A 14,682-nucleotide genomic window follows, 5' to 3' on the forward strand; every position below is an offset into this window, starting at 1 on the left:
TTATCTTTTTTAGGTCTGACAGGCTATAGTAGAAATTACATCCCAAATTACACAGGCCTAACCTCACCACTGAGGTCTGAAGTGACCAGATTGGGTCAACGTAACCTCACTGCTCTAATTGAGTGGAATACCAACCTGGAAGCCAGTTTTGTAGAAGTAAAACAAGCACTCGCACTCGCAGAGCATTTGCAGTCCCCTGACTACACTAAACCTTTTTATCTGGATGTCTCTGAAAAAGAGGGCATTGTAAATGCTGTTCTTTTTCGGAGAGGGGGGAGGAATGGGGAAAGACAAATTCTCCAATACCATAGCTCAAAATTGGATCCTGTAGTACAGGGACAACCACAATGTACTAAACATTTGGAAGCATTAGCCACAGCAGTGGACAAAACAGCCCACATTGTTATGTGTCATCCTTTGGTAATCAACACATCGCATGGAGTGGTAGCATTTTTGACCTCAGCTGCGTTTACACTATCTAATGCTAGGCGTTCAAAGATTAGTGACACCCTGCTTCAGCCAAGCATCACCTTTGCACCTGAAAAAACTGTTAATATGACCAGCACACTTCCTGGTAGAGTAGACGAAGATGAGTTACACATCTGTGAATTAGTAGCTAGCAAAGCGCTAAGGGTTAGGGAGGAATTGAGCACCGAACCTCTAGGAGAAAGAGACATGGACCTGTACTGTGATGGATGCTGCTACAAGAGCAACGAGGGGTTGGTAGCCTCATATGCTGTGGTAAGTGAAAAACAGGGACAGTTTGAGACCTTAGAGGATGGAATCATACCACAACCAGCTTCCGCCCAGCTGGCAGAAATCACTGCTGTAACTAAGGCACTGAAGCTGTCAGCTGGTAAAAAGGTTAACATTTACACTGATTCAGCCTATGCACACTCAGCCATACATGTAGACGGGCCTCAGTGGCTCCGATGTGGCCTAGTCACCTCACAGGGCACCCCTATTAAACACATGACAGAGTTACAGGAGCTGTTAACAGCAGTGCACCTACCAAAGCATGTAGCCATAATTAAGTGTAAGGGACATTCTAATCTGAAAACAAAGGTAGCCCAGGGAAACAATGCAGCCGACTTAGCAGCTAAAGCAGCTGGGGGCTATGTAAGACAGCTGGTAGCACTGACGACATTGAGTCTGCCTGAACTTACGGACACTTATCTTAGACAGATGCAAGAGAGGGCAGGAGCGTATGAAAAGAACAGTTGGTTACAGAAAGGAGCAAAAGAGGTAGACGGAATCTGGAGAAGTCACGAAGGGAAGATAGTGACACCAGGGGCTGTACTAAAGCTACTCTTAATCGGAGCCCATGGTCCCACCCATGTAGGGACAAAAACCATGCTGCACCACCTTAGGGCCAATTGGTGGCATCCAAATCTAGCAGACATGGTTCAGTTGCATGTGAGAGAGTGTGGGGCGTGCAAGGAAAATAACCCGAAACCAACCTACAGGTTACCTATCGGAAACTTTCCAGTACCAGACGCACCTTTTAAAGAAATTTGTATTGATTACACTGACATGGGTCCAGACAGAGTGGTGAAGGGTTATCGTTACCTACTGGTAATGATCGACAGATACACAAGGTGGGTGGAAGCCATACCTGCCAGGCGTGAAGATGCCAAAACTATAGTGAAATGGCTTAAGACAGAATTGATTCCAAGGTATGGTGTACCTACAACAATCAGGTCAGATAATGGGACCCACTTCAGCAACAAGCAACTACAAGAAGTGGAAAAAGCCCTGGGTATAACCCATAAATTTGGCTCAGTTTATCATCCGAGTTCGCAGGGTGTTGTAGAAAGAGCCAATCAAACAATCAAGACTAAATTGGCCAAAGCCTGCTATAAATCCAAGATGACTTGGGTTGAAGCATTACCATTAGTGCTCATGTCCATGAGGAGCTCCCCTAGGGGGGACTCTCATTACTCACCTCACCAGCTGCTGACTGGTCGACCCATGCCAGGTCCACCACGAGACAGAGCAGTAGGCAAGATGTTAGATCTGTGGGATGAAGAGTTAGACAATTACATGGAAGCTTTAACTAAGTTTGTTATCAGTATCTCTCCCCAGAAACCGGAAGAAGGAGAGGAACGAGTACCATTGCTGTCTAAGGTGGAACCAGGACAGTGGGTCAGGATCAAGGTACACAAAAGAAAGTGGGATCAGCCGAGGTGGACCGGGCCTTGGGAGGTGACTGAAGCCACTTCTCATGCAGTCAGAGTAAGAGGGAAGAAAGGTAACAACTGGTATCATCTGAGCCACTGCGTCCGTGCTGAACCTCCGACCAGAACCCTCGCAGGGACTGGACAGGATCTGCAGGCACCCATCCTTGAGGGTGATTCTTAATTCTGCTAAAGGCGGGTCAGACTAGTAAGAGAAAGGGGAAAAGTGGTAGGCAAACCAAGGTGGTGAGTATAACGCAAATTGAGATTTGGCCTTAGATACGGGAGCAGCCCAGTAATAACCATGAGGTGTTTAACTTTCAGAGAACTGTGTCACCTGCTGGGACTTTTCGAATTGTGCGACTTTGCGAATATAACTGCTCCGGGGTCGAGATCAAAAAGATCCCTTGAGCAAAACCATAGAATCCCCACCAAGTGCTTCGAGATTGAGATAGATTACAACCGATCCACCAATGTGTTGTTTGATGTGTGCAGAGTAGTGGATTGTGGTGAAGAAAATAGGTGGAGGGGTCATCATATTTATGGCTGCGCCTCCTATCCCTCACCAGAACCCTACTGTCCCACTTGGGGATCAGTGTTCACTCATTCGAACCCAAATTATAAATTTCATTATGACCCGACGGTCCGTTCATCAAGGGGGCATGCATTAGGTTTGGACGACAAGCCCCAAGCCTATCTCGGCACAAAACTTCAGTTGCGAGGAAAGACAGTTCTTCTAACCCTACCCAAGCTGTCTAGCTATGGGTGGGGCCCCCAACTTAATTACTATTTTACCTTAGGAGTAGATGTACAAGGCGAGGACCCATTGGGAATAGTGTGTGTAAAACCAAAGACAACCATGGTTACGAACAACATAACTGGCAATATAGAGGAATTAGGGGAAAGTAGTCAGAAGTCACAGCCGGTTGCCATAGCGACAACGGAAATAATGGCCTGGCGCGATCAGTTAGCGGTGGAAACTGGGTATGAGGAGCCTAATATGTGGTTAGAATGGGTCAGATTTACAGTAAAGAGCATAGATGTTAAAGATTGTTTTGTATGCGCAGCTGCAGAACCTAATTTGGCCACACATCCAGTAATTTCAGGAAATTGGACATGCCTACTCTCATTGTTCAATGAGATTGAGCCAGTAGGGTGTGAGAACTTATCCATGTCCCACCCATTAACTCAGGAACCAACCCCAACTAACATCAAAGCCTATAAAGGCAATTACACCTGTTTCAGGAGCAACAAACCAGGACCGATAAACAGGGGACATTTTTCAGAAGGATGGTGTAAGGAAACCATTATCCTGGATAGTGATGGGAATTATACAGGCAGCCAGCTGAATGCACAAAAATTCAGTAGGGCGGATTTAGTATGGTTGTGTGGAGATATGAGAATCCGGCGAAGGTTGCATGGGAATTGGTCTGGGGAGTGTGCGTTGGTCTTTCTGATTATGCCTTTCAGAATTTACAAGCAGCACGGAGTGGAGGATGCCGCGGACGTCCTGACCAATCACCACAGCCATCGAAGAGACACCCGAGAGGTCAAACCTGGCGGATCCTTCGACAAGACTGTGTGGATTGATGGTATAGGGGTCCCAAGGGGGGTCCCAGATGAATTTAAGGCTAGGAACCAGATTGCTGCAGGGTTTGAAAGTGCACTCTTTTGGTGGGTAACTATCAATAAGAATGTAGACTGGATAAACTATCTCTATTACAATCAGCAGAGATTTGTTAATTTCAGTGTTCAGGCCATTGAGGGACTGAGAGACCAGCTGGACCAGACTTCACTTATGACCATACAGAATAGAATGGCGTTAGACATGTTGTTAGCAGAGAAAGGTGGAGTTTGCCAGATTGTGGGTTCATCGTGTTGCACCTTCATCCCTAATAATACTGCACCCGATGGTAGTGTGACACGAGCTTTGGAAGGATTGAGGGCTTTGTCACGAGAATGGAAGGAAAATTCAGGGATAGACAATGAATGGGTCAAGTGGCTAGAAAAGATGTTTGGACCATGGAAGGGAGTTATTACGAGTTTGGTGATGTCAGTATGTGTGGGATTGACAATTTTAGTGGTATGTGGTTGTTGTTGTGTCCCGTGCATCAGGGTATTAATAGAAAAATTTGTAGTAGAAGTAGTGAGTAGAGGAAGCAGAGGGGGGCAGGATCCACCAGTCATCCAGATGGTGTTGGCAGACTTGTCTAAGTATCATATAGATGATGAGGTGGAGGATACCCTTGAAGGTGGGCCGGAAGACCCATTTCAAGTGGCATAAGTGCTACTAATTCTGCTTAATTAAAGATAAAACCGACCAGACAAGATGAGGAGAGAGGACCAGCACTACTGATCATACACCGTGATGAAGGAAGGAGACTTGGAAGGACTGGCAGAGGCAGACTCCATGGGGGCTGGGAGACCCATTCCAAGAGACAGAAGTGCCACCAACTGGACCTGCCTACAGGGAACAAACCACAGCAGAAAAGCCCGGCAAAGCCGACTATGTGGAAGAAGAGTCCAGTGGAGCCAACGGAACGAAACAAGAAGATGAGGAAGGATTTAGTCAGACTAGGAGAGAAAAACATAAACATATAGTTCGCAGACACATAGACCATCTTTGAAAACACTAGTTAAGTGCAACACACATAGTTTAGCTACAAAACGCAAGGGGTTAGCTCAGGATTGTTTACGATGTATATATGTTTGATATTCTGCTATTTTTATGAATGATATTCTCTGTGCTTCATCGTTTAAATGTTTGTGCTGCTGCGGAAACAGGTAAGACCGACAGGGGAGAATCCATGAGACAGTAAGAGCCATGCAGAGAAACAGAGGCTATGGGCCCCTTCTGAATATCTGCAGCTCCGTCCTGTGGAGGGCAACCTGAACGGATTTCCTGTAGAAGCTATGCACCCATTGTTTTTATTTTCTTCTCTTCTCTTTTTGATTTCCTATTTTTAAATTCCTTTATTTTGATTTCCTATTTTTAAATTCCTTTATTTTGATTTCCTGTTTTTAAATTCCTTTATTTTGATTTCCTATTTTATTTTTTTTTATTTATTATTTTTTGTTTGTTTGTTTGTTTTAGGGTTAGGAGCTGTTGCGAAAGGTACGGTTCCTTTAGTTTAACTGGCAGCCTTTTTATTTTTCAGATACCTTTTATTGTAAAAATTCAGCCCAGTGGCCATGTAGTCAGAAGGGGTTAAATTGGGGGTTGCTGACGGCTATCCTTTTCTCCTGGAATCTAGAAACACCTAACCTAAAGTTAAAAGTTAATGTGAAAGCATTAAGATGCTTTCAAGGGGGGATTGTTAGGATTTTTGGAACATAACATCATTATTAAACATAAATTCAATGTGAGCAGTTTTACGGCATTTCCCCACGTGGCTCTTTGTCTGGTATGTGCACTCAAAATGGCGCCTACCATGATCCCTCGTTAGGGACCCTCCAGATGTCTGCCGTAGGAGGAGGCGGAGCCCTGGGCTTTTTAGCACATTTCATTGGCTCCACCAGCAGTGAAGGAGGAGGAGCCTAGTTTAGTTTAAAAAACCGCACGCTCAGACGCACGGGGCTCTTTTTGGCTGGCGATCATCTGGATTGCAGGAGAAAAGGAGCGCCGATCGGCTTAGCTCTGACATATATTCACAGATCATTTCTTACACTTAATAAAGTGTTTTTGAAGAGTACTTTCTGGATTCTCCGACTGCTTCTTCAGGGCTTCTCGACAAAAAGATTCGTCGTAACAGTTGTCAATGTTCATTTAACTCATGTCTGTAAGTTATCAGTTAAAAAAAAAAGAAAAGGGAGAAAGAGTGGGCGATTCCGAGAGGTGGGCACCATTTTTGAGTTAGACAGAACAATAAAATTTTTTAATGTTATTATGTTATTATGTAATGTTATTATAATGTTAACCAATTTTTTCACAGACGGAAAGCCATTAATATTAATACTAATTAAAAACAACAACAACAACAACACACGTTATACGATAGTGGACTACTTTCAGCGGCAGAGGGACACAACTGACTCTGGACTACAGTTTGAGGCAAATTGAGTGCGGATTGATACACCGAGTGGAGTTTGGCAAGCTGGAGTAGCGTTTACTACTGAAAGCGTCAACGGCAGGAAGCAGGTGAGTTTATCAATGTTTAAAACCTGTGTGATAAAAAGTGAAATTGTGTACGTTGACCGAACTCTTTAAATGTGACAGTATGACTGTTACCACAGATTTCCTCGTTGTTTCGTCATGTTTGCAGAGGCCATAAATGCTTAACATCAGTTAGCTACTACACCACTTGGGTCCATGGCAGATATTTTAAATGGTGGTTGCTTTGTTTTGTGCTGTAATGCGTTTAACGTAACGCTAACTGGGGCAAAATAAACTTTGGTTTGCCTTTGAACGAAACATCTGCATGCGTGCTCGGGTAAGCTAATAGTGGTAAAGATTATGTTAATTAGCTAGCTAATTTGTTAGCCATCAAGTTTCACTGGTAAATAACGATTTATTTTGTGCGTTATTACACTGTGTTGATCTGCTGAGTGTTAAAGAAGTTGTAATTGGGTTTAATTGACCTATGTAGGAATGAATGAAGAGACATAAATCTCTCACTATCCAGATGACAATTTTATTCACATACATTTTTGAGAGGTGGAAAGAGTACTAAAATATTGTACTCAAGTAAAAGTACTATTACTTCGATCATTTTTACTTAAGTACGAGTAAAATTACTAGTCTAAAAATCTACTCAAGTAAAAAGTATCTCATTTAAAATGTACTCAGAGTAAACGTTACTTTGTTACTTTTTTAACAGAAGGAGGGAAATTATTTTCCAACAGTTGACAGATGAATGATACAGCACTCGACACACAGCTTACCCGCCATGCAGCATATTACGGTTAGAGTTGCACTTATAAAAAATATAACGGGTCTTACACCGTCATAGTAACATTATCAAAATAAAAAACAAACCAGCAGAATCTCACAATCACATTTATGCTGTCCGTTTTAATTAAATAAATACTCAAATAAATGAACATTAAAAATCACAATATTTCATAATGCTTTGCTATCGTTGCAAAATGAAAGCCAACCGTAAACAGCAGAACCGCAACCCAACTCAATCACACAGCAGCAGCAGAAAATCATAACCAGTGAGGGCCAGTGATAGCTCAGTGGTTAAAGTAGTGGACTAGTAAACAGAAGGTTGCTGGTTCAGGTCCCGCCACCACCAAGTTGCCACTGTTGGGTCCCTGAGCAAGGCCCTTAACCCTCAGTTGCTCATTGTGTGTGTAAGTCGCTTTGGATAAAAGCGTCTGCTGAAAATGTAAATAACCACTTATCTGCTTACCTGATCTATATCGGTGTGTTGTCCCATTAGGGATATAATTCACTTTATATAAGAGCATCTTGTATGTTTCCAGAATATATAAATCCATACCCAACTGTTTTATCCACCTAACTAATAAAAACTATTGTAGATTATTTATTCTCTCAGCTTTCCCGGTAAAAAGCTTAAATTGATTAAGTGATTCGTTCACTAAACTGTCATTCATACAACAACCAATGAAGAAAGAGATTGAAATTCCGCCTAGAATCTGATTGGTTTATACATTTGAACGTCTTCACCAAATGAACCGATTCATGGAGCTGTTTATGCACAACATCATAATGAAACAGAGTGAGTCATTTCTGACTCATTAACTCAGTGATTCAGTTCGCAGCCCGACTCTAAAGAACAGTTTCGTAAATGCTCAGCGGCTGGATCAAACAGCCTTTGAGTTTTTTATTGTTTTCTTTTTTTTTTTTTTACTCAGTAACGAATGTGATTTAAAATGTAGCGCATTACAATTCTTAAGACACAACATACTTAAGTAAAAGTTAAATTACAGGTTGTAAAATCTACTTAAAAAAGTACAAGTACACAAAAAAATACTCAATTACAGTAACGCGAGTAAATGTAATTCGTTACTTTCCACCTCTGGTTATAGTTATATATCTATATAAAGATAAAAATAAGTGTATACATATTTATAAATGTATAAACACAAAGAAATCCAGTATATATATCTATGGATTTTACAAAGCTTACACACTGATTTTCACACACAAATTAAAAACCTTGACATCATCATCCTATAGGAAACATGGTGCAAGGCTGACACGGTCACTCACTGTCCCTGTGATTACAGAGAAATCATACTACCCTTCCAAAAACAGTGTGCCAAGGCAGAGATTCAGGAAGTCTTATAATCTGGCACAAATCACACCTACACATGGTAATAAACACCATGAAAATTGGAAAATACCACATTTGGCCAAAATAAACAAGCTACACTGTCATCACAGAGGGATCTGTTTCTCTGTGCCATTTATAGTCTCCATACTACTCTGAAGACATGTTCTCAGAGCTGGAGAGAGAGACCTGCCATTTCCAAGCCCAGGGAAATGTGCTCGTCTGTGGAGACCTGAACGCCAGAACAGGAACCCAGCCTGATATTTCTCTCATTTACTGTTAAACCTCTAACCCCTCTGTCTGATCACAGCCAAATTACTGTGTTCATCAAAAAGCCAATGTTGTACAACATCCCCAAATCCTACAGATGGGCCGAGAACAGTGCAGAAGAGTTCCAGAAAGCAATTAGCAGCAATTAGCAACGAACAATGGCGTGCAGGGCAGAATTAGGCCGATTTCCACTAATTATAAACATACAGAGAAGAGCAATCAACTGAAACACCAAGAGCTGAGTGACCATCTCTCTCTCTCTCTCTCTCTCTCTCTCTCTCTCTCTCTCTCTCTCTCTCTCTCTCTCTCACACACACACACACACACACACACACGCATGCCCACAACAAACGTTTATTACTACCTTATTACTGTAAATGTCACAATTTTTCTTGTTATTATTGCACTGGTTTTTATTATTAATTTATTCTATTTTATTTTGATTGCATCTGTAACTGTTTTGTGTATATTTGTTCTTTCTTATTGTTATTTTTATTTTTCTTTGCAACTGAGCTTTGGTGATTGGAATGTCCTTATTTGTCATGCCAATAATGTTACGGGAAGGGTTGGCGGTGGACCAAAGTGCAGAGCTCTAGGTTTATTTATTTTACAGGTAAACTGTGAATGTGAACTAATATATAATAAGAAAACAAGGTATGAGGTGTAGCGAGTGTGCTTAGTGTTAAGTGTCTGGATTTGAACCAGTAACTTAGGGAACCAGGGAGCAGAACTTTACCACTGCTCTACATGAGGAGTGGCAAAGCACATGGAAAACTAACTCAAAAGGCGGAAATGGCAAACAAAGGAAACGCCAACAAATGGCATGCTCAAACAAAGGGAGATACTGATAGCTAAACCAACACAAAATAATTCTTAGCCTCAGGGCTGGAAACACTCCTAACACAAACGTTTATTTTTGTTAATAACTAAACTAAATGACAAAAAGCTGAACTCTCTTTTGAACACAAATTATCTCAGTTAGTCTATAATTATTTTCCTTTGTTTCAGCTTTCTTTTCCTTTCTCTTTTCTTTTACCTGTTTATTTAAGCTTTCTTTTCTTTTTCTTTATATCCCTTTTCTTTTATTTTACTTTTCTTTTCTTTTCCTTTTCTTTTCTCCTTTTGCTAGATACCTTACCATCTGCCCCTCTACCAAGGTGCAACACTGAGCAGTGGTTTGAGTCGAGCTTTTATACAGAGCCCTGCAGGTGTTCCTGATTAGCAGTAATCAGTGCTGGTGCTTCTGGGAACTGGAGTTCTGAGAGCTGCTCCCAGCTGCTCTCTTACTACGCCGCCCAGGCCCCCTGCTGGTGACCCGCGGCATGGACCGACCCCTTACAAATAAAGCTTCTTTTGAGTTTGAGTGTGCATTACTATAAGTGTGTGTGTATTATTATGAGTATGTGTGTGTGTAGTTGTGTGAGTGTGTGTGTGTTTGTAGGTGTGTGCTTTTGTTACTTCAAATGTGTGTGTTACTGGGTGTGTGTGTTGCTATCATGTGTGTGTTTATTAGTACAAGTGTGTGTGTGTGTGTGTGTGTGTGTGTGTGTATTTTATAGGATTGCAGTCATTTCTGTTTCTGTTCTGTGACAAAATCCTTTGGGTCAAAAATATTCAGACAGCAGTTTATTTTTATTTATTTGACGCGCGGCCTCTACAGTTGTTGGTGATTTTGATGAAGTACAGCTGGTGGCTTTTCTGTGACCATACAAATAGAGTTACTAGAGCACCCATTAAAAGTAGATGGAACAGTGGCGTCTAGCAAAAACCCAAAAGTGGTATGTAGTAGAAAAAAGCAGTGAAGAACAGATCTGCTCTGAATCTGGAGCTTCACATCTGCATGAGTTTAGATGCTGAAGAAGAAAGAAGCTGCTTCTGCTTTTATTCTCCATCAGATCAGAAACACATTTCAGTTCAGCTTTAACGTCTCGATTCAGAAAACAACAGCAGATTCTTTTTTAACAGCAGCCACTAAGCTCATAGAAATGTGTAGCTCGTCTGACTGTGGACAGTGTCACCAGTGATGCAGCAGCTAATAATTAAAGTGCAAATACTTTTTCACAGCTCTGTTTATGTTTGTGTGTTTGTGAGAAACTTACAATGTAGAAAATCTTCTCTGGTTTGAGGTTCAGGAGGTGAAATAATCTGGACTTCCTTCACTGCAGAAAGAGTTACAGTACAATCACTAATCACAGTAAATAAATATTTACATCAGAAAGTGTTGTGGGCATCATGGTGATTCCTACTTCTGGTCACAGTCTGAGAGATTTGGCATATTCTCCCAGTGTTGATAAATGAATAAAGTGTTAGATGTAAAAAGTTAATGTTGGTGGATTTGTATGTTTTGTTTGATATTTGAGTACCGAGCATTTTGGAGACAATCGAACATCAAGGGCTTTAACTCACCTTCATCTGGTATCTTCTCAAACTGCTCTTCCCAGAATTCTTCTATTTTCTCTCTCAGCTGAGATACAGACTCTGTGACATCATCAAATGAGAGGAAAGGACTGATTGTGATGGCAGGTGATTCTGCAGATCCAGCAGGAGTCGAGAGAGACTGGAAACTCTTCATTCAGATAAATAAAGTTCACAGAGAAACAACAAGATGATGATGAATCACAAATGATGGAGGAGACACGAAGAACAGAGTGACGTTTCTCTAAATAACATTAACACTGCTTCATGATCTCTAATATTAACCTTGCGTCCAGAAAATTATTCACTTCATTTTATTTTTATATATGTTCATACTGATCAACACACATTCTGTTCTCCAGTCTACGTCTTTTATGAAGACTAAATAAGTGATTAATAGTTTTATCTATTCAGCCAATTGCAAACATTTTTAAGACAGCTACAAAGTCTCCTAAACTCTCTGTCCATTTTAAAAACTGTTACAAACATTTTTCTGTGTGGCTGTTCACCAAAAACCTGTTATTTTCTTACCTGTCCACCAGAGACCGCCATCACCTCAATATTCAATCTAATCTGCGATCACATGATATTACTTATCTTTTTAATGTCACTGTCATCCAGTTTTTCCACATTTTGAATTTATTTTATTAGTCAGACTGGTGCAGCAATCAAATAATCATTTTTAACATCTCATTTATGGTAATAATTTTGTCACATAACAATTATTTTGGTGTAAGCCCACACCTAATAATCACCAAAATCACCCACTTTCCCACCACTGTAGTTTTTAGTGCTGTTACCTGCAGGAAATGGATGGGATCCTCTGTGTGTGAAAGCTGCTGCAGTTCAGCATCTTTCCTCTTCAGCTCTACTATCTTCTCCTTTAGCTGCTTCAGAACATTTTCAGCTTGACTGACTGCAGCTTTCTCTCGATCTCTGATCAGTTCTTTCACCTCAGAACATCTTCTGTTAATTGAGTTGATCAGTTCAGTACAGATCCTTTCAATGTTCTCCACTGCTGTCTGTGCAGAGCGCTGTTAGAAGATTCAGACAGAGGAAACGTTTCTCACTCGGATATTTTACAGTTTAAGTAGGCCCAGTGAGAGTCCTGATCGTAATCTGTTTTTGTTTATCAAACTTACCTTGTGAGTTTCCACAGCGTTTATCAGCTCATTAAGTTCCTTCTCTCTGTTCTGGATTTTGTCCTGGAATTTTCTCTGGATCTCCAGCAGCTGCTTCTACACAGAATAATAATTCAGAATTTACTTTTATTGTGTACCAGCACCACACAAACAACATTTTTTGAGGAAAAAATAGGAGAAAAAAAATCAAGAAGGAAAAAGAAAAGAATCTGAGTGTAGGGGTCAATTGGGCTACATGGCAAGCTGGTTTTGTCTGTTCTGAGTAGAGTTGGAGAATTAAATATTTCAGTAATCCAACACTGGTATCGTTGTTTGGCGTGGACGATAAGGTCACAAATACTGTAAAGCTTGAATATATTTCGATGTATTCTGATAGAAACTACATTTTACTATAGCCATGCTTGTTGACATTTACAACTCCTTCCGCGTATCTTGCTTTCTCATTGACTGTAGCTTGACACTGCACTCACAGCCAGTCCCAGCCTGAACCCAACACGTTTCACACTACATTTTTTGAGTCACTGACAGGTCCAGATATTTAGCATAGTAGATTTTTTATTTTATTTTTAATTTTATATTGTGAACTTGGCATTAGCCCACCAGCGCTGAGATCTCAAGGCCTTGAGTTTGAATCTCAGCTGTGCTATCAATTGGCCAGGCACCCACACAGAATGACTGGCCGTGTCTAAGACTGAAATGGTTGAACAGGTTCCTCACTGCAATTGCCACCTCTGCTGTCTGGTCGAGGTACCTGCACAAAAAATTTGTTGATTCATAGTGTGAATCTCTGTACTCAATAAATCTCTTTGAGATCTTGTCTCTGGCAGGTAAGAAGAGGCGCTCTGCATGTGTGATACTCTATGGTTCTCTTCAGCCATGATTGGGGTCTACAGCATACCTGTCAAGTCTCCCGTTTTGGCCGGGAAACTACCGTATTTTACCCCTCTTTCCCGCCGTCCTCCCGTATTAGTATTTTCCCGTAAATTTCCCGTATTATACTATAATTTTAAAAAACATTCCTGTGCCTCTCCAAACTGAAATGTCACTGTGATGTTCTGTTATTTACATTGGGCAAAGGGAGACCCCTGGCGTTCATTTGTGCCTTTGCTGTTCCAGTGGGTAGTTTGGACTGTATGGGTTAACAATCAGTTGCGGTTTTCTTACTCTGCATTATATGGCCAGGAAAACATTTGCCTGTGAGTATTTTTATGTTTAGTTACTGTATAACTTTATTTTTAGACTATCTCTGATGTAAACCTTGATTAATGTATGAAAATAAGTTCTAAATCTCTTGAGTAATTTGTAAATGCTAACCGCTAGCATCTATATGGTTTTTTCCATAGAAGTTAGCTTTAAGGTAATGATTCGGTTCTATTTATTTTAATGTACAGTGTCACATAAATGCACTGAGGAAACAAATGTAACTAAGACACATTTTGTATGTCTGCTTTACAGTTTTACAGTGAGTCTTAAGTAAAGTTTTGGAGATTATTTCGGTTTCCGGCTTTTCTTGGGAAACGTATCTATCTGTCGAGCTTGTAGCCACACACATGAGCAGGGGCAGAATAGTCACTAACCTCGCGAGAACTGCCACCCAGGCTGCTGCAAGTGGCAGTTCTCGCGAGGTTAGTGCAGACAGCGGGAACAAACCTGGAACAGGGAGAGATGGATGGATGCAATGAGAGAGAGAGGGCATTCCTGCCAAAAAAGTAAAGACTGCATGTAAATATCTAAATGGGACATCGAATTTACCTTTCTAAAGAGGAGCAAGATGGGGCAAAGTTATGCAAAGGTAGGCCTATCAGATTCTGATCATCTAATTGTAGTTTGTAAGTGGTTCACAGGTGGTTATTTTAGATTTCTTGTAAACCTGTCTTAAAATGTAAGGGATACTGAACCTCGGTTGGGCTGGTGGGACGACTCGAAGCGCGCGGCAGAAAATTTCCCTTATTTTTAAATCCAAAACTTGACAGGTATGGTCTACAGTACCAGAAGAAGTTCTGAGAATTGGATAGATTGTGACTAGATTTGGAGAAAAAGTGGGAAAATCCAAAAATAGATCTATGGACTAAAAAATGTATTGACAATTTCAAAATTGCTAGTCCATCATATAGCCCTCGTGGCTATAGGTGGAACTGAAAATGATTTGATGAAAATAAGTAGAATAAGAATTAAAGGGCAAAATAAAATAATAATGCTGCAAAAGGCAAATTATTTTTACTGTGGATGTAGCCATATCAGCCATAATATTAAAACCATTTGTCTAATATGCTGTCAAAACAACTCCGACTAGGCAAGACATGGACTCCATGAGACATGTCAAGGTGTCCTTCGATATTTCGCACTGCCAGATCTTTAAATTTCTGTATGTAGCAAGGTGGATTGTCGTGCATCCTGGTGCCACCTCTTTCAGTGGTAAATAATGAGCACATACCCAGT

At 40.9% G+C, this 14,682-nt stretch overlaps 1 protein-coding gene across 1 annotated transcript in view; it reads right to left on the reverse strand.

The window, feature by feature from the left end:
* LOC134311995 (tripartite motif-containing protein 16-like) overlaps nt 1-14,682 on the reverse strand; it is a 35,751-nt gene that overhangs the window by 7,739 nt on the left and 13,330 nt on the right. Inside the window, exons 2-5 of the mRNA XM_062993644.1 lie at nt 12,244-12,339; nt 11,902-12,135; nt 11,093-11,252; nt 10,786-10,845 (exon numbers count right to left, since the gene is read on the reverse strand). Of these exons, the coding sequence (XP_062849714.1) occupies nt 10,786-10,845; nt 11,093-11,252; nt 11,902-12,135; nt 12,244-12,339 (550 nt within the window). The remainder of the gene's footprint in view (nt 1-10,785; nt 10,846-11,092; nt 11,253-11,901; nt 12,136-12,243; nt 12,340-14,682) is intronic.

The sequence above is a fragment of the Trichomycterus rosablanca genome, chromosome 4, assembly GCF_030014385.1.
Source record: "Trichomycterus rosablanca isolate fTriRos1 chromosome 4, fTriRos1.hap1, whole genome shotgun sequence".
Taxonomy (NCBI): domain Eukaryota; kingdom Metazoa; phylum Chordata; class Actinopteri; order Siluriformes; family Trichomycteridae; genus Trichomycterus; species Trichomycterus rosablanca.